The following is a 19,351-nucleotide window of genomic DNA, read 5'->3' on the forward strand; positions in this document are numbered from 1 at the left end:
TAAGCTGTCTCCTGAATGGCCCCCACTGGGGATCGAGCCCGCAACCTGGGCATGTGCCCTGAGCGGGAATCGAATCGTGGACCTCCTGGTTCATAGGTCAACACTCAACCACTCAGCCACACCGGCCGGGCTTAAATTTATTGTTTTGAAGTAGAACTTTTAAGGAGCTCTCCCAAGAGAATTTGGTAGCTTATTTTTTACGAATGTATTTGTTTGAAGTATAAAAATGACATTGAAGATCATTTTCATTGAAGCTGACGGTGCCCCTTCTCTTTACCCAGTTTGTGCAAGGCAGGGAGATGATCTCATTTGGGACAAGCCTTCTTCTATTATTTATGTTCCTTTCTAAAGATAGCCGGTTGTTTTCCAGAATACTGCGTCTTTTAGGTGTAGGACTCCTTAAGAGAGGACTGAATCCTTCCTGATAGAGAAAAAGTTTGCTTTTTCCCGAGGCACCGTTCCTCCTTCATTGCGTACAGACTGGGCCCCCAGCAGCTTGGTTGTGCTTTGGGCTTGCTCAAGGTAATAGCTTACAAGTTACGTGTTGGTCAGAGATGCTATGTCCTCATCCTGTTTAAAAGCCTTCAGTGGTTCTCTCTACTTCGGAAATGTCTAAGCTTTTTGAAACGACATGTAAAGCCGCCATGTCTCCTGGCCCAGCTGCCTACCTCACCTCCCACCTCCCATTTCATCGATTTCACGACTGTTTCCTTCCCTGCACCATGCAGTTGCATGCATCCCTGCCCTTTTCCTTTGTTCTTATTCTTCCCTTTACCTGGCACATTGTCATGTCTCAACCACGCGGACTTCTTAGCCTTCAGCCTTGGTTAGAGCTCCTCAGAGCTTCCTGAGCTGCTCTGACTATATTTACTCTAGACTGAAATTTCCTCTCTAAATTTCTACCATCTCAGCCTGCAAGCCTCAAAAGATGGCACTCTCTTGTTATTCATCTTTGTACCTTTAGAACGTAAATGATTCCCTGGCATATAGTGGATGCTCAATAAATATTTAGTGACCTATACGGGAACAGAATGTTTAAATATGGAAAGTAAAACTTTTGTCGGATTTGGATTAACATCAACCAATACAAAGTCAGACTTTTGAAAAAGGCAGTTTTAAACTAGCCAGACAATGATCTTATCTTTAAAGTAGAATTTGATTTAGCCCACATAAAATTAATTACAATAACAATTTTAGAGTAGTATTTTTCAACAGTTAAGCCATTTAAATGGACAGACCTGGCTCTGTCTCTTCTATTGTCTCTCAAAAATAAATTTGAGATGCATATTGCCTCCATCACCATCACCACAGCACCCTGTTTAGAATCTCTCTCCCTCCAAGCCTCACCATTTTTTTCTGCTTACTTTAATTTTTCTTCCTTAGGCTATGCTTCTTAAGCAAAAGATTGGAAGATTGGTGCCCTCTAGGGGTAAACTGCAGGTGCAGCGCAGTACACACATTTTAGAGAACACTGCACAGTTCTGGGAGAATCGTATGAAATACAGAAAATGATGCTTCCTACTTCTTATGTAATTCACGTTATGTAACTTAATCCCACAGTATCTCACAGTGCTTTCACTTTGCTCATCTGCTCCTCTAGCACTATTTATTCAGACAGTTTTTTGTTCCACAGGGAGAAAATATCCAAAATGAGAAGAAAGGCTGTTTTATTAAAAATTGAAAACGGAAGGTTACGACTATTGGCAGTTAGTGTAGTCATTTTTGAAGGAAAGTTACCGGCCAGATGTCTGTGACTCAGACCCAGGACAAAATAAAAAGCTTTTCTGTTTCAGCTTAACTATTTAATTTCTTCTTTTCTTTCTCCCAAATTTCAGATATTTCTCCAGAACCCCATTTCCCCCCTCTCAGTTCATCCACTAGCACCCTTTCCCCATAATGTTGGTTTGTAATTTTTAAGTAACATTCTCTTTCATCTCATTCTTTTGTGGTGAGTAGAATGAACCAAGTTTTAAAAGGTCTTAGTGCAGGGTCAGGTACCTAGTATTAACTTATTGTGTGTTTATTTTTGTTTATTATTATTAATGATGGTGGCATTTGTTTTTATAGACTGATAAAGATGATAATGTCTTATATTTGTCTAGCCCAGTGGTCGGCAAACTGCGGCCCCTTAAGTGTGGCTCTTCCACAAAATACCACGTGCGGGCGCGCATGTACAGTCCGATCGAAACTTCGTGGCCACACTCAAGGGCCAAAGAGCCACATGTGGCTCGCGAGCCGCAGTTTGCCAACCACTGGTTTAGCCTTTTCATATACAGTATTTTTGTAGACGCTCAGAATAATCACCCGAGATAGGAAAAATAGGCAGTATCACATGACAAACAGCGCCTCAGAATTTTTTCAAGCATTACGATGTTAGTCTATTTCTGCACCCCTCCCAAATTATTTTTTAAAAACTTCTTTTATTGATTTCAGAGAGGAAGGGAGAGGAGGAGAGAGAGAAACATCAATGATGAGAGAGAATCATTGATCGCCTGCCTTATGCATGCCCCTACTGGGGATCGAGCCCGCAACCCTGGCCCGTGTGCCCTGCCCGGGAATCAAACCGTGACCTCCTGGTTCATAGGTCGAGGCTCAACCACTGAGCCACATCAGATGACTGGTCCCCTCCCAAATTCTCAAGAAATTAGGCCAAAGGCTTGAGAGCAGCTTTCCATTTTACATATTTTAAGTTGCCACATTACATTTTGAAAATATAACTTTTATTTTCAGATCATAGAATTTTTGTTTTCTAGTTTGAACAGAGGCCTTCTCTTTCCAAATTTTGATTTTGCAAATGAGAAAATTTAGGCCTAGATTATAGACAGCTGATACTAGTTTATGTGGCTCTGAAATGAAGGCCTCCTAACTCGTTTTGCCTCATAACATGTTTTCTCTTCTTCTAAGTTTTGATAGCATAATATTATTGTTTTTCTTTTATAAACATGCCTAATTTAATTTTTCTTTATTGTTCCATAAATATGGAGAAAAATGACACTTTGTTTTGGAAAGTTTCTCTGATGTAGGAGGTTTAGTTCAATCTGGCAAAGCAAGTTGTGAAATAGCCTTCCTGTGAAATAAGTGTTCAGAATCACACCCCGTCTTTCACTGTCCTGGAGTGAGAAAGACATAGGAAGTGGAATGAGGAGTGTCATGTGAGCCTCGCAGGACGTGGGTGGGATGGCATCGGCTACTTGTAGCAGATATCCCTACTTGGCAGACTGAACAGAGGTTTGGGGAAATCTTTGGTGGTTTGAGCTCTAAAATCACAAGCTTAAATCTGGCTTGTGGAAGAGAGGAAGAAGCTGAGGGTTAACTTTGTGGTAGTGATAATGGTCATGAAAACCCTCCACCACAAGATTTCTGTTGTGCAGAGGAAGGTTTGGACAGAGGTCTTCTAACCTTACATCTGTGAATTTTTAAAAAAACATTTTATTTTGAAATAATTATAGGTTCATGGAAGTTTTCAAGAATACTGCCCTTTATCCAGCTTACAGCTGTGGATTTTTTTTTTAATTAATCCTCACTAGAGGAGTGAGGATATTTTTCCCCATTGATGAGAGAGAGAGAGAGAGAGAGAGAGAGAGAGGGAGAGGGAGAGAAAAGAGAGAGAGAGACATAGATGTGACAGAGACACATCAGTTGGTTGCCTCCCATAAGCTCCCTGACTAGGGGTGGGGATCAGACCTGCAACCCAGGTACATGCCCTTGACTGGGAATTGAACCTGTGACTCTCAGGTGTGCAGATCGACACTCTTAACCACTGAGCCATGCTGGCCAAGGCCACCTGTGGATTTTTAATGTGTGGAGTGTGTGCTTCTGGTATGCAGATCTTGTGGCCAGAGAGTAGGAAGACCAACAGGGGGTAAAAGTTGCCTCTCTTATTAAGTTGGCTCCAGTTGCTGTATCAGGAGTCATGAAGATCAGGGTGTTGCCTCTATTTTTAAAAATTGTAACTCCATGTAATAGACCAGGCTTATATTTATATAGTGTGTTAAAACATGTAATAATTCTGCTTGTCTTTGTGGGTTATTAATCTGAAAATTACATTTTAAGTGTTTAGATTTTAAATTTAAATTTAGTATTTTAGTAAGAGAATAAAAATTTTAAAAAATCATTATATGAATGAGTACCATAGAAGAAATGTTTTCTACTTTGTCCTCTTCCTTGTTTGAGTATTAAGAATGATCCTGGGATCTAGGACCGAAAGTTAAATTGCTTTTCTCTGCGTAGGTCCGAAAGCACGTGAATGATCTCTATGAAGACTTAAGGGATGGACACAACTTGATCTCTCTTTTAGAGGTTCTTTCGGGAGACACCCTGGTAAGTTGTAAATTCCTTAATTTATTTTGAAGAACATATGCATATGACTGGGATGTTTTTGGCACAGACTGTTCAGATTTCTGTAATATTCATCTTTTTGAGCTGTAACTTCTGCCTGAAAAAAAAAAAGTTTTGGTTGGATTCCTAAGCATTTTCAGGTTTTGAATGATCTGACCTTGGGAGATTGAAGCACTTTGATCACCTTGCTTATATGCTCAGTTTTATAATCAAAATACTATTTTTGTTCTTGCTTTTCTTTTTTTGTTTACCTTTGGGTTGTTTTTGCTTAGCAGACGTTGTATGCATAATATAACCACACATTAAAAGACTCACAAATAGCCAGGAAATAAGCACTGCTTTCTGAAAAATGGTCTAACCCACTCCACAGGTGTCATTTCCTTTTTTTTGTGAACATGACTTCCCCGTTCTTGGTTACCTGTTCTCCTTCATTATGTTCTGTTCATGCTCTTCTTTTCATTTCTGGTCTGTCTTGTGTCTTTGCTGTCCTATCTTCTGTCTGTTATATTCATTAGCCAAGGGAGCGAGATTTTTTGAAGACCTTACGATTGGTGAGTGCAACAGAAGCATGCGAATATGAACAGCATGAGGATGTGGAGGATGAGGATAAGGGGGTAGGTGTCGGCCCCCATAACTCAACTAACCTAGCCTTACAGTGTGGTGAGCGCTAACGCGATAGACAAGTAACCCACGGGTTCGGGCTCCTTTGTAGAAAACGTTAGAAAGGACCAAAACCCACAATGAGTGGATGTGTGTGAACCAAGACATTGGACAAAGGAAATATTTTCTCTTTAAATTTATTTATAGATTACTGTGCAGTGCGTGGTAATCGAACATAAGCACTTAAGGGATAAGATGGCATTTTAGCTAAAGGATTTTATATAGTTATGGACATCTTGACAACTAGCCTGCTAATTTTTATGCAAAGTTACCCTATTTCTAGAATTTATATTTCAAACATTGCTTTATTTGAAAGAACTTCTGGATACTTATTTAATATTTAAGTTTATACTTTAAATCAGAGCTGTTGGCATTAGGTATTTAACGGACATTCTTTACCCTGCCACCTGTGTCTCATTTTATTTAGAAAGGGAGGTTTTAACAATCTAGAGTCCTGACAACTAACAGAGCTGATGACAATTAGTTGACCACAGTCCACCTTTGCAAGACCTATGTGCTTCTTTTGCCATCTACATCCCTAGTGCCCCCTGATTTCATTGGAAATTGTGCTTTTTTTTTTTTTAATCTAGTGGGTGAATTCACCAACATCATTCGTTCCTGTTGTATAGAACCCACTTTTCCATTCTGTAGTCTGCTGTCTTTTTTATTATGGGGCCTTGGCTTCAGCACCCTATTCATATTTGAGAAGCTAAGATCTCAGTTTTACTTTTTCCCCTTTGGAAGATTTGATGTGGCAAATTTCAGCTTCATTCTTTGTATTTTTGTTAAGCATTTTCCCAGCTCTGTTTCCTTATGTTTTCCTTTTGCCAACTTGCAGTGATTCTAAAGGGAAACAGTATCAAGGAAAAGAATTATGGGTTGTCAGCTTTCCTGAAGTGGAAAGCTATTATAGAGTCCTACGAATTTTGTGAAAAACACTAAAATAAAATAAAGAGGAAATATATTAAATGGTTTTAATTGCTTTTCTCCCTTCCTCTATCATGGCTAAGTAAAACTCCACTGTCTTTCTCCTTCTTGGTGATTTTTTAATACTAATTGCATGCTACTTTTCCTCATTTTCATTCACATGCCGTATATATATATTTATAAAAATCATTTTGATAATTGTTAGAATTCATTAAGAAGGGAAAATGGTATTTAATTCTTCTTGCGCAGCCATACCTTAATAACTATAGGCTAGAATTGTATTTTAGTGAATATAAAAAGTCTATACGTTCTATGGTATTTTCTCTTTTCCTTTGTTTAAATAAAGCATTTGGAATACAGAATATGTTTAAATAAAACATATTGGGAGAAATCGCTAGTAGTTTAAATTTAATCCCAAATAATACAAAAAAATTAGAACTGCCTTTAAAGAATTTAATGGGCTTAACCAAACAGTAAATACCGTTTTGACATATTAAGATAAGCATAATGTATATTTATGTAGTATGTTGTCATTGTTATAAAAAACTAGTGTTTTTCATACCCTGCATTTTTCTATTCTTAGCCCAGAGAAAAAGGTCGGATGCGTTTTCACAGACTACAGAATGTACAAATTGCACTTGATTATTTGAAAAGACGCCAGGTAAGATGTTTTTCAAAGACTGTAATCATCTTATATAATAAAAGCCTAATATGCTAAGTGTCCGACCTTTTGTTCCACCGTTAGACCAGTTGCTATGACTGATCTAGCAGGGGGCAGACACTCCAACCAGTAGGTTAGCTTGCTGCTGGGGTCTGGCAGATCCGGACTGGGTGAGAAGGGCTGGACACACCCTGGAGCCCTCCCGTGGCCCCTCCCTGGCCCCGATTGTGCACCAGTGGGGTCCCTCGGTCTGGCTTGCACCCTCTCGCAATCTAGGACCTCTCAGGGGATGTCCGTAGGCCTGGATGAAGGACCCTACTGGTGCACGGATTTGTGCACTGGGCCTCTAATATAACCATATGTGACTGAATTAATCTACATAGAACCATGTCAGGGAATGAAAAGGTTAAATTAGACTATGAATTGTAATCATTATACTTGTGCTTCTGTGAGACAAATATTCTAAAATATTTATAAACATTTGCTCCAAAGAAAAGAAAGTTAATAGTAGTTGTAAGCTTAGAGGAATTACAAGTGGCTACATTTCCATTTGAATAAGAGCTACTGATTTTCCTTCTGTCAGAATTTGAGTGCTTTTGCCTAGGAAGTTAATGACAAAATGTTAAGAATGTCTATGAAGTTTTTAGTAGTAGGGAGGCAATACCTTAATTTTTATACTTGTTTTATAAAACTATTTTTATAAAAAATAGTTCATAATATTTTAAAAATTAAGTATTTTTGATATTTAGTAGTGAAGAGGCAATGGTTTATTTTTTATAAGTAGATAATACTGGGTAATTTATAAGTAGTTAAAAGTAAAGCAACATTTCTGACAACAGTCTCCAACTGGCTTGAGGTTTTCAGAAAAACTCAAGGAAAAGATCAACACCATATTGGATGTGATCTTGATTTTGGTAGCATTGTGTATAATAATGGTGTAAACCAAGTAATTGGTAACTTTCAGTGAGTAGAAAAAAGGAGAAAAAGACATTCAGGAGAACTGAAAGTCACTGAAAACAGTAGGAACTTAGAAGTGGGAACAATTTTGTTCTTGATGGAGTAGGAGGAGGGGAGGGAGCGAGAGGGAAACACTATCTTTTATTAGTTCTTCATTTAGGTTATTATGAATGTGAAAATGCTCTTAGTTTTTAAATTCTACTAAATATTATGTGTTCAAATATTTTAAATGTTATTGGTACTTGTCTTATTGTTTTTAATTCCAGTGGGAGTTTCCAGAAGGATTAATGGTTAATTATAATCTCCTGGTATGAAATGTATTTGGCAGTATTTTGTCTGGGAAGTAAAATGTTACCTATCGTTGTATTTAATTTTTGGTATTCGATTCATGATATATAATTCTTTTGCATTCAGGAGGTAATACTAGATGTCATCATTGCATTAATTTACCTGAATGCATAATACGTCAGTTGATAAGCTTTAAGTCTCTTATATATATATATATATTTAAACAGCCTTACAAATATCCAGTCACTCATGGATTTACTTATCTTGGTAACAGTTTGTGAAAAAGAAATAGAAAAGTAATGCTAGTTTTTATTTAACCCTCTGTGAAGGAAGTGTGACAAAGTTTTAAAAATTATTTTATGGCTTAGAACTATTTCCTACTTAATTGTAAAATAAAGCTTATTTCCAAAAGACAAATGTCCAATTAAAAAAATCTCAAGTATCTAAGACTTCTCACTTGAGCTATATTTTTGTTTTAACAAATGAGTAGTTTTATTACTTGATCTAGAAGACAAAACCAAGATAATCACCACTTTTCTTTGTGGCTACTTTATAATTTGCATTCTAAAATGACTGAAGATAGGGGGTAAAACAGTATTTTGAAGATTACTGGTATTTAAATCATTCAGTTTTTTCCTTTGTATAATTTAACATCGCTTTTATAGATAAAGATAAATCATGTGATGGTTTGAAAAAGTTTTTTTTTTTTATCTCTTGTTCACATATAACACAGGTGAAGTTAGTGAATATTAGAAATGATGACATAACAGATGGGAATCCCAAGTTGACTTTGGGATTAATATGGACAATAATTTTGCACTTTCAGGTAAGCTTAATTTTTCTCGATTGTCATTTCTTTTAGCCTCTTATTGCTAGTTCCAAATGGTTCATTCACATCAAGGATGAATTATGCATTCACATCCCATGGAAGATAGTAAATTTTAGGCTTCTTTTCTTAAACAATATATTTGTATTATTTCTTTCAAGTAACTGCTTGTGAACCCGGTATCCCATTTCCTGTTGTTGATAACCTGAAATATGCTTAGGACAAAGCTTGCCATCTCAGAGTTGGACGACAAGATTCTTTTTAATTGAATGCAGACACATTTCTTTTGTTTATTGGAAAGTATTACGTGATTTAGATACATGAAAATTTTATTACTCAATCCTTAATATAGAATGGTTTTTGCTGGGGTCCAACCCCAGCAGGTCCAGGGTTCCCCAAAGGTGTGGATGGAGTCGGCGAAGAAGGAAAGACTCAGAGACAGCGTTCAGTTGATCAGCAGCCTAGCCAGGATCTCTAGTTAGGATCTCCAACCAAGTTCTGTGTCCATGTTCTCTTTGCTAGGTTCTCCAGGTTCTCTAGGTTCTGTAGCCAGGTTCTGTAGCCAGGTTCTGTAGCCATGTTCTCTCACTAGGTTCTCCAGCCAGGTTCGGTCGCCAGATTCTAGTCAGGTTCTTTTGCCATGTTCTACCCAGGTTCTGTCTCTAGGACCTTCAGCCAGGTTCTCTCGCTAGGTTCTGTCTCTAGGTTCTGTTGCCAGTTTCTGTCCAGGATCTTTTGCCATGTTCCGTCTCTAGGTTCTGTCTCTAGGTTCTGTCCTGGCACTTAGTTAGGGGGTTTTATTCCCTCCCTAACTTCAGGGAAAAATCCCTACCTGGGGAAACAACCTTTCTCAGAGAGGTGACCTTGGTTAAAACACATAGTGCCAAGAAGGTGAGCAAATATAATAAGAACAGTATGCCATATATGCCAGGTCCCTTGAAACAGCAAGGATGGACCGGCTCCCAAGCAGGTTTTCACTGGTATTATGGTTTCTCCACTCTGCAACATATTTTCTCTTATTGGTAGACACTAGATGGCAGTATAATTATGATAAAGCGATCTTCTGAAGTAGTATTCATGTTTTTATATAGTGCTACACTTTTTCAAACTAGATTTGGGGAGGGTAAATGCAAATACATAAAAATTTATTGGCAACGAATGATTATTTAATAAATCGAGAGCTGATTGTGAGTCTTAGTTTTTGTAAAAAGATACATTTTGAAAAAAGCCATCTTCATTTGAAAAGCCGAGTCCTAATTTTGGAATTTGCTTTTGCTTATTAATGCTGTGCCTGCCCACACAGTGTTCTGTGTGCAGCTCAGAGCCTGGCCCACAGTAGGCACGCGGCACATCTTACTGATGGGCTGTGCAGTGGTCCTTGAAAGAGGAGGAAATAGCCTGCCAGTTTCAGAAAGGAGCTGGGGTTTTGAGCCAGATTTTGAGAGGAGTTAGATTTACTTCTTATATTTTGAAAATCGACTAGGACACAGGATTTGTAGGGGAATGGTGGAAAATCATGTACCTGGGGCTCATTTGGGAACAGGAAAATTCTGACAGGTATGGGGAGCTACAGGAAGTAAAGTCTAGGTAGGTTCCAGCTTCTGAACAGGCAGCTGAGAGAAGTTGCAGCAACCAGAAATCAGAGGCTCAGACTCAGGTACCAGGAGACCCAGGGAACCAGGGGTCAGGCAGCCAGACTGCAGGGCAGCTAACATAGGTGAATGTCCACTCACCTGGGCATTGATGTCTGGGAGACCCAGTAACAGGAACTGGAGGCAGGACCCTGAAGGCCTGTGGGCTTCTATTTCTAGGGGACCCCATCCTCAGGGGACCCAGGGGACTGAGCCATAAACCAAGGCAGAGATTTGGGCATGGAGCCAGACCTTGTTACCAGAATTGGGTAAAGACTAAGAAGAACTGGCCAAAAGCTGATTTCACATGGATTTCCTCGGCAGCTTTCTCGGGGCGTCTTTAATCATCCCCGAGTGGATCAGGTTCCTCGACTTTAAGTCGGGTTGAAACTGCAAGAACCCCACTTTGGAGGGTTAGAGGCCTATTGGGACAGGGAGCCAATCACATCATTACCGACGGAGCTGGTGAGACAGGTTGTGCTTTGAATGTTGGAATGAGAATCCCTGTGGGGCAGTGAAGAAACACTCAGGTTTTGGGGGGAGGCAGAGTTAAGTTTCATTGTTGGCTCATTTATTTATGGCTATGACAGCATTGAAGAAGCCATTTAATCACTCTGCACCTGAAAAATAATTTTTTTTAGGAAACTCAGCCTATCAATTCTATGTAAAATAAGTTGAAATGAGCAGAGTCCATAATGAGGGAGATAATCTAAGAAGCTGAGATGGTGATTTCTGAATGGAGTGATAAAGGCCAAGACTCAGGTGGGGATGGAAAATGGACCCCAAAAGATGGCATTTTAAAGGAAGAAAGAAAGGGACTTGGTGATATGAATAATGGATGAAGGAGAGGGAATAAAGATTACTCTAAACTTACAGCCTGGGAGATAAAAACCAACTGATGCCAACCAACCTACAAACAAAAAGCAAACTATTGAGAGAAATGGGGGTGATGGTAAGGGGAAAACTCAAGACCTTGGCGGGTTCGATGGCATGGTGGGGTATCCTTTCCTTTTGTCTGCTGAGAGGTTGGAGATTTGTGAGCAGAGCAGAGCAGAGCTGAGAAGTCAAAGGCACAGATAGACTTGGGAGTTACCAGTACAGAAGTAGCCAATGAATCGACCCAAGTCGAGGGGTCTTTAGGGGACCTAAGAGATGGCATACATGGAGAAGAGCCAAGAGCAAAGGACAGACATTTGGGGGAAGGCCCATGATGGGGGTGAGGGAGGAAGAAGATCTGTTTGGGGAAACAAAAAAGGAATGTTTGATGAAATGGGTGAAGCAACAAGGAAATGTAGTGATGAAATCAAGGGAAGATATTTTCAGGTAGAGAGGAATAGTGAACAGAATGAAATGCTACTAGAGAGCTTGAGAACTTTAAGACTGATAATTTTAGTCCAGGCTGGTTTGGCTCAGTGGATAGAGGATTGGCCCACAGACTGAAGAGTCCCGGATTTGATTCCACTTAAGTTCAGTTCCCAGCCCGGGTTGGGGTGCGTGCAGGAGGCAACCAATCGATATGTCTCACATCGTTTCTCTCTCTCTGTCTCTCTCCTTCGCTACCACTCTTTCTAAAAATCAATGGAAAAATATCCTTGAGTGAGGTTAACTACCAACAACAACAACAATAAACAAAAACACACACACCCCCCCAAGTGTGTTTAATTACCAGTAAACCAAGAAATACAGTTGGAGAAGGATGAGACTCCTTACATTAGATCATTAGAGGTTAACACATGAGGTGAGCATAGTTTGGAAAATTCCCTCATGCATTGCTGTGGATGTGCAAATCCACACAACTTCTCTCTCACACAAAGTGACTGGGCTTTTTTCCCCCTCTCTCTCTATACTTTACATAAATAAGGGAAGTAATTTCAGAAGACAAGTTTATTTATTTCTAAACTATCTGTTATAAGCACCATAAATTGAATCTCTTTTCTAATCAGGCTATTTGAAGGCAAGTATGGCCAACACAGTAATCCTATATCACTAGCCACTATAGGCTAGATCCAGAGATACTAAGATAAGGAATTGTGTTGTTCTATCTATTGGGAGAATGTTCATAAAACTATAATCTAGGGTGATGAATCTATTGTGATAGAAATAAAAATAGGGGTGTAGAGAAGGAGTGTTGTAGTAGGATCAGGAAGGTTTAGAGAATAAGGGAAATTTTCACTGATATTAGAGATTGTCTTTGCAAGATGATTGCCAGCTACCAGGCAGAGAGTGAGGTTGGGTGTTTCTGAGAGAGAGTGGACAGTTGCCCAGTGTGGCAGGGCTGGAGGCAGGGTGGGTGGTATGCAGATCACTGGCTGTGCCTCTATTGTACCAGTACAGATAACAGTCATTCCACTGTTTAAAAAAAATTATGTTTTTATTGATTTTAGAGAGAGGAAGGGAGAGGGAGAGAGAGATAGAAACACTGATGAGAGAGAAACATCATTGATCAGCTGCCTCCTGCATGCCCCCTACCGAGGATTAAGCCCATAACCCAGGCATGTGCCCTGACCAGGAATTGAACCAGTGACCTCTTGGTGCCTAGGATGATGCTCAACCAACTGAGCCACATTGGCTGGACAAGTTGTTCCACTTTTAAATTATCTTGAATGATGTTTTATTGCCATCAAGATTGCAAATCAAGTTAAAAATGAGCAAACACACCAGAAGCTTTATTTTTGCCAGCTTGTTTTCTAGGATATTCAGTTTTTGCCATTGAAGATTGTTTACTTTTCTCTTTAAATGATTAAGGAGAAGTTCACCATGCAGGCCTATTATTGACAAATATCAACAACATTGCTAACTCAGCTGCTTAATTATATTCTTACTAGAGGCCCGGTGCATGACGTTTGTGCACTGGGGTGAGGGTCCCTCAGCCCAGCTTGCACCCTGTTGCAGTCCGGGACCACTCGGGGGATGTTTGCCTTCCGGCTTAGGCCTGCTCCCCGTGGTTTAGGCCTGCTCCCCAGGGAGTTGGACATCCCCCAAGGGGTCCTTAGTGCTGCAGCGGAGGCGGGAGAGGCTCCCGTCACCACCACTGTGCTTGCCAGCCGTGAGCCCAGCTTCTGGCTGGGTGATGCTCCCCTTGTGGGAGTGCACTGACCACCAGGGGGCAGCTCCTGCATTGAGTGTCTGTCCCCTGGTGGTCAGTGTGCGTCATAGCAACCAGTCGTTCTGCTGTTCAGTCAATTTGCATATTAGGGTTTTATTATATAGGATTTTAAAAAACATAATGAGTTTCATCTTGTTTTAAATTTTTTTATTGAATTTATTGGGGTGACATTGGTTAATAACATTATATAGGTTTCAGGTGTACAATTCTATAATAACTTCATCTGAATATTGTATTGTGTGTTCACCACCCAAGTCAAGTCTCCTTCCATAACAACTTCTTCCCCCTTTACCTCCCACACCTCCCTTTCCCTCTGGTAATCACCATACTGAGTTTCATCATTTGATCAGTCCAAACACTACCTAGAGAAAGGCAATTATCAATTTGTTTTTATTAGTCAGATGATTTCTGCTTACGTGTAAGTCCAGTCATGCCATACTAATTTCCTTTGTACTGTATCTATGACTCAGTGTTAGAAATATGCACACCTTAATCAGGTTCCATGCTGGCTTATTATTTTTATAGCAGCGCCCTAGAAAAACTGAATAATATTTAACTAGGGTACAATTATAAAAGTTACATATAAAGTTTAACGGCCCTAATTCATATATGAGAACACGCAAGTGTTTCTTTTGGCTAAGTGTCCCATGCTTTAAATCATAAAACTTATCTGTTTGCTTATATGAAAATCCTAATGGGCACATAATGGGAATGGCTTGGAAATTTATGTCATAGGAAAAGTACTACAATTTTAAAAGACTGATTATTCTAAGCACTTTGCATCTATCTCCTTCAGCTATTAAATTGTTCTTTTGTTTGTTTGTTTTATGGCTGCTGTTTTGAATGAGTCTTAATCTATTTTACAGATATTTTTGAGGTTTTAATTTTTTTTTCCAAGTGCCATAATTAGTTGGTGTTTCTTAAGGAAAAAAGAAAAGTTAGAGGGTAGAGACTCTGAAAGGAAATTTGAAAGGCACTTTGAAACCAAATGTGAAAGGCACTTTGCTAAGTGTCTCTTAACTGGCATTTGCTTTCTGTTTGCGCTCAGATTTGCTGAACCACCAATAGTTTCAAAGGTTAACGCAAACTTTGGTAGCGTAGCTGCGGCTCAGAAAACTGAAAGTTAAAGTGAGGGCCAGAATCTTCTCGCATAATAAAGCCCAGGGTTTGCCTTGCGAGCTCCTCGGCGTTGTAATTTGACAGCGAGCAGTGATGTTTGTCTAAGAGGATTGGTGGCCAGAAATAAGCCACACTGTCTAATGAGACACAGGGACGCAGCTGGGCAGGCTGCCACGGCCTTTCTTGCGTGCGCCTTTCTCATAAGCAACATGGCCTCGTGCTGAAGAGGATGGTCACAAAGCCTGAGGAACCAGAGGTCAGCGTGGGATTTGGGGATTTAATGGAGAAGATCCAAGTAAGCCCTGTATTTGGAAATGAGTGAATCTTTGGAACTGTGATTTCCTGCAAAGCAAATGGGGAATGTCTGTGGATGTGTAAGAGCTGAGAAGGAAGAACAATATGTAGATCCTGCCAAAACTCCTTTCAGCCCCGAAAAATATTCTCCCGGAAGAAAATATTTCAGAAGAAAACTGATCAAGAAAGTTGTAGATGACACAGAGCCAGTCGAGCCAAACCATGAAAATGAAGGAAAGCAGAGAAGCAGCACTCCGCTCTCCAGGGAACAGCCAGCTCTTTCATCCCGGCGACTGGTACGGGAAGAATCCGCTACCCCAGCCCTCACACGGGAAGGTGGGATTCAGCCAGGGCAGACAGAAGGAGTAGCTGACAGTGCGCAGCAGAAACCTCCGCCGGGTGCTGCAAGCAGTGGGTCTCACCGGGTGAACATCTCTCCTGCTAAAGACAGTGAAACAGGAGTCCAAGTCAGTGAGCAGGATGAAAGGATTTCAGGAAAAGACAGCACTCCGTATGGTGCAACGAGGAAGAAACACTTAGAGGATGTCAGCACAAGAGACATAACATTCCAGAGCAAAACTGACCTTTTTCCTTTGCCAAAGGCAGCCAGCTTACCTCCCACTCACTGTGCGACAGAGAGATCACTTGAAGAAAGTGGGTTCTCGGAAGACCCATCCCAAAATGAGAGCAGTGGGCAAGAAAAGCGAAACACGGAGAGATTTCGCCCGCATGCAGTACAGCATTTTCAGGTTGCAAAAAAGTCATGTCATTCCCTCTATACTAATGTGCCCTCTACTTCCAAGGACACAGGTGAAAATGAGGTAAGTGACCCAGGGAGCCTGAATGTAAGGTGTAAATAAGTACTCCAGGTGCTCACATCTGATAGGTTCTGTAATTTGCCTTTTTGTAAAAGGTACTTTTACAAAAAGGCAAATTAGTTTATTAGTTTAAATGTGAAAGCTGTAGAGTTCTTGCTGCATTTAATTTGTAGCCTTAGAGTTGATTATTATGATTTTATTTTTGTATGACATCCATTTCTTTTATCACACTTTAATTTCAAAAGCCTGCATTTTTGTTATTGTGGGACTACCTCTTTAAGAGAATGCACATCTTTGAGTTTCTGTAGCTCAAGTTGCCCGACTTTTCCTGTGGACTAGCCTTTGGAAACTTAGCTGCCCTGTAGGTAACAATTAAATCAGAAAGCAGTCATGACAAGATAATAGCTTCATGACAAATGCAGGGGGGATACAATACAGTTATTAGTACTGACTGGCTGATCGATAAGTTTGAAAAACCAAATTCTAATTCTCTATCAGTTTTTATATACAAAAACACTCACATAATTGCTTTCAAGTCTCTGTGTGTGTGTATATCGGAGGCGAGGGGCACCCATGAAATTGCCCTACTCTATTCTGTCTTTGTTATGTGAGCTATTCCCCGACTCCAGTCTAAAATCAGGATCTTTTGGGCAGCATTTGAATACAACACAGACTGCCAGGAAGTTGAGCTCTTTATTCCTAACACTGATATTTAGCTTTAGACAAGTTACTTCTCTGGGATTTTTAGTTGTCTTTAAAGTGTCACTGAGCGGCCAGCTGGAATGGCTCAGTTGGTTGAGCATTGTCCTGGGCACCAAAAGGCTGCCAGTTTGATTCCCAGTGAGGACACATACCTGGGTTTTGGATTCGATCCCTTGTTGGGGGCATATATGGGAGGCAACCAATTAATGTTTTTTCTTCTCTCTCGCTCTCTCTCTCTCTCTCTCTCTCTCTCTCATTCCTTTCCGCTCTCTAAGCATGTCCTCTAGTGAGGATTAAGAAAAAAGTGAATATTTATTTGCCTTTGTGAGAAGTACATTACCCAAGCAACCTCTTATACATGTTATTAGGAGTTGATGGGTTTTTTTTCTAAAGCTATTTCTAACTTTGTTTGTTATCAGAATAATCTGTGTACTGTATATGTGATGTTACACATTCTTGGCCAGGCCATTCTGTCATTTGCACAGTGACGGGATGAGGTGTTTATTAAGGCTCATGTGCACCGTCATCGTTGGCCTTAGCCGCTGGTTCTCCCGAGGCGTTCCTGTTTATAGACACCACCACACCTTGCCAATATTATGTCACCAATTCTATTTACATTTTACAGTGGCTGCATTTTAAAGAGAAAGCATCCAGTCTGTGCTTTCAATTCCTGGTCAAGGCCCGGCAGGGGGCGGACAGGAGGCAGGCAATCCACGTTGCACTCTCACATCCACATTTCTATCTCGCTCTCCCTCCCTTCCTCTCTGTGGAATCAATAAAAATATATTCAGAAAAAAGAAGGAAGCATCCAGTCTACGGCGTTATTTTTGTAGGTCTGGTGTGAAGGTCAGTGCAAGAGGAAGCAACTTGGTTGCCACATGTTTATGAATGAAACCGCTTGGTTTGTTCACATATGTTTTCCAACTGTTTTTTGCATCATTTGGAATCAAGTAAGCCTTCCATGTTTTCATTAATGGAAACTTTTAAAATCTGTTTCCTCATTGGTACAGAAGCCTCTTTCCCCCTCCTAATTGTATATCTAATAATTTTTGAAGCTTCAATGAAAAATGCATGTGAAAATAAGTCATAAACCTGCCATTCAAATTTGTAAAAGAATTGTGATATGGAGATATTACCGAAGTCTCCTATCTTCTAGGTAAAAGATGAATGGTATAACCTTTATTTATCTGAGGGGTTTGATGACTCACTTCCCTGTAGTCTAGATAAACTGTTTGCTTGGTGCCATATAGAGTCAGAACCAACAGCTTAGCTACTGCTCTTAGGACATTCTTCCTGTTACCTTGAAGGTGTTGGGCTCTGTTTGCTTCATTATCTTCGGTTAGAACTTTGCACAGAGCTCGTTTGCATTGGAGTCTATATTTTTCATTGGAGAATTAGAGGGCTTTTAGCCCTTGATTAATATATCATCCCAGAAATGGGCTGTCAGCCCCTATTCCTTTTATTCCTTCAAGAACTTCTTCATATTCTCTCCATTTGACCCTTTCTTACTTTGAGATAAGCAGGTTGGGCTTGATGACTTTTGAGTTAGCTTCTAAGTAGAATAGTGTGCAGTTCTTTGAACTTTTCTTAACCTTAGACTTAGTTCAAGCCTTTGACTTAAGCTTTACTGATCCTGTGAAACTTGTCTTTCTTAGTGTAGGTGACCAACCTACCTCTTTAAATCCTTGCTGACCTATATTGTCTCTCCAGGCTCAGGGGTTCTGTGAGGTGGCTCAGCCAGCCTCTCCTTGAGTGCCTAATCAGAAATCTCACAGCATACCTTTACTATGTTAAGGAGCATAAATAAATTTTTAAAAAAGCAATACTTTAGATTTGTATATTGCTTTGGAATTGAAAAATGCTTTCAGACACATTGTGTCTTTGGATCATCCTAACACCTGTATAAAATAGGCAAAACATTCAGTTCCTCTTTTATAGAATGAAGAAATGGAAACTCGAGAGGTTAAATTTTAACTTCCAACCATACTATGTAGTTGTATTAACTAATGAAAACTGAACTATTTATATACTCCTTTCATCCTTTGGTGAATTGACAATGAAGAGTGGAGTGACCTAATGAGGAAAGAAGCCAAAGAGAGAAGGAGGAGAGCAGTGTGGATATTATACAAATTATATTGTCAGGACCTGAATAACGAAGAGTTGAATGTGTTTATTAATTGGCTTTTCATTAATTATAAAACCTTAAAAAAATTGAGAACCATCTCAAGATATTAGAATACATTAGTATTCAAGTTCACTGAAATATAATATTTATTCAATACCCTTTCTTTAACCAAGTCTTTGATGAATCTTATGCTACAGAATTTTACTTAGAATTCAAGGACTAGGATAATATCTAAATGTTTCACCTTTCAAATGGTAGTGTTGTTCTACAGATCTTGAAAACAAAGGTCATTTGGCTTACAGTTGACTAACTCATTTCTTTCTGAATCATTTAATCTTTTATAATGAAATTGTGTGTTTTTTTTTTTACTATTTCTAGTCACTTGGATTTCATAACCAGTTTGTGAAAATTTATTTATAAAATAGTTGCATAGATTTAGGGTCTCTGTGAGCATTAGAATGCCCCTATCTTTTCAGTTAAATGAAGCACATGCAAAAAATTAAAATCCTTTGCTGTGTAAGAAAAATAGTTATATCTATGGTTGATTTTCCCTGTATATGAATAAGAAATAAATGAGCATTAGCTAAAGGTAGCCATCAAATTTGTGCCATCTTCATAGTGAAAAATATTTTGTGGAGCATTTTCACACATTCTTGAAACTTGGAAAGAGACACTAAAAATGTGTTGATTACATTTGTTTCTGCCAGAATAGTTAAACCGTCTTTGAAGAGATTGTCTTTGGAAGCAAACATCTTGGTTTGAAAATTCTGCCTGTGTTGACAAAATCAGTGTGGAACTTGGTTTTGCCTGACTGCAGGGTCAAGTAGTGTGAACAAGTTTAAGTAACAATCATCACCCTGGTACACAGTTACCATCGCTCACTAGGGGGCAGCCCTGTG

At 39.5% G+C, this 19,351-nt stretch overlaps 1 protein-coding gene across 1 annotated transcript in view; it reads left to right on the plus strand.

Moving 5' to 3' along the window:
• The window catches only part of DST (dystonin), a gene marked incomplete at its 3' end in the record, with an annotated part of 256,936 nt that overhangs the window by 226,082 nt on the left and 11,503 nt on the right, over positions 1-19,351 (plus strand). Inside the window, exons 6-9 of the mRNA XM_015559477.1 lie at positions 4,231-4,320; positions 4,854-4,952; positions 6,509-6,586; positions 8,565-8,657. Coding sequence (XP_015414963.1) covers positions 4,231-4,320; positions 4,854-4,952; positions 6,509-6,586; positions 8,565-8,657 — 360 coding nt within the window. The remainder of the gene's footprint in view (positions 1-4,230; positions 4,321-4,853; positions 4,953-6,508; positions 6,587-8,564; positions 8,658-19,351) is intronic.

Source organism: Myotis davidii, unplaced genomic scaffold (genome assembly GCF_000327345.1).
Source record: "Myotis davidii unplaced genomic scaffold, ASM32734v1 scaffold334, whole genome shotgun sequence".
Lineage (NCBI taxonomy): Eukaryota > Metazoa > Chordata > Mammalia > Chiroptera > Vespertilionidae > Myotis > Myotis davidii.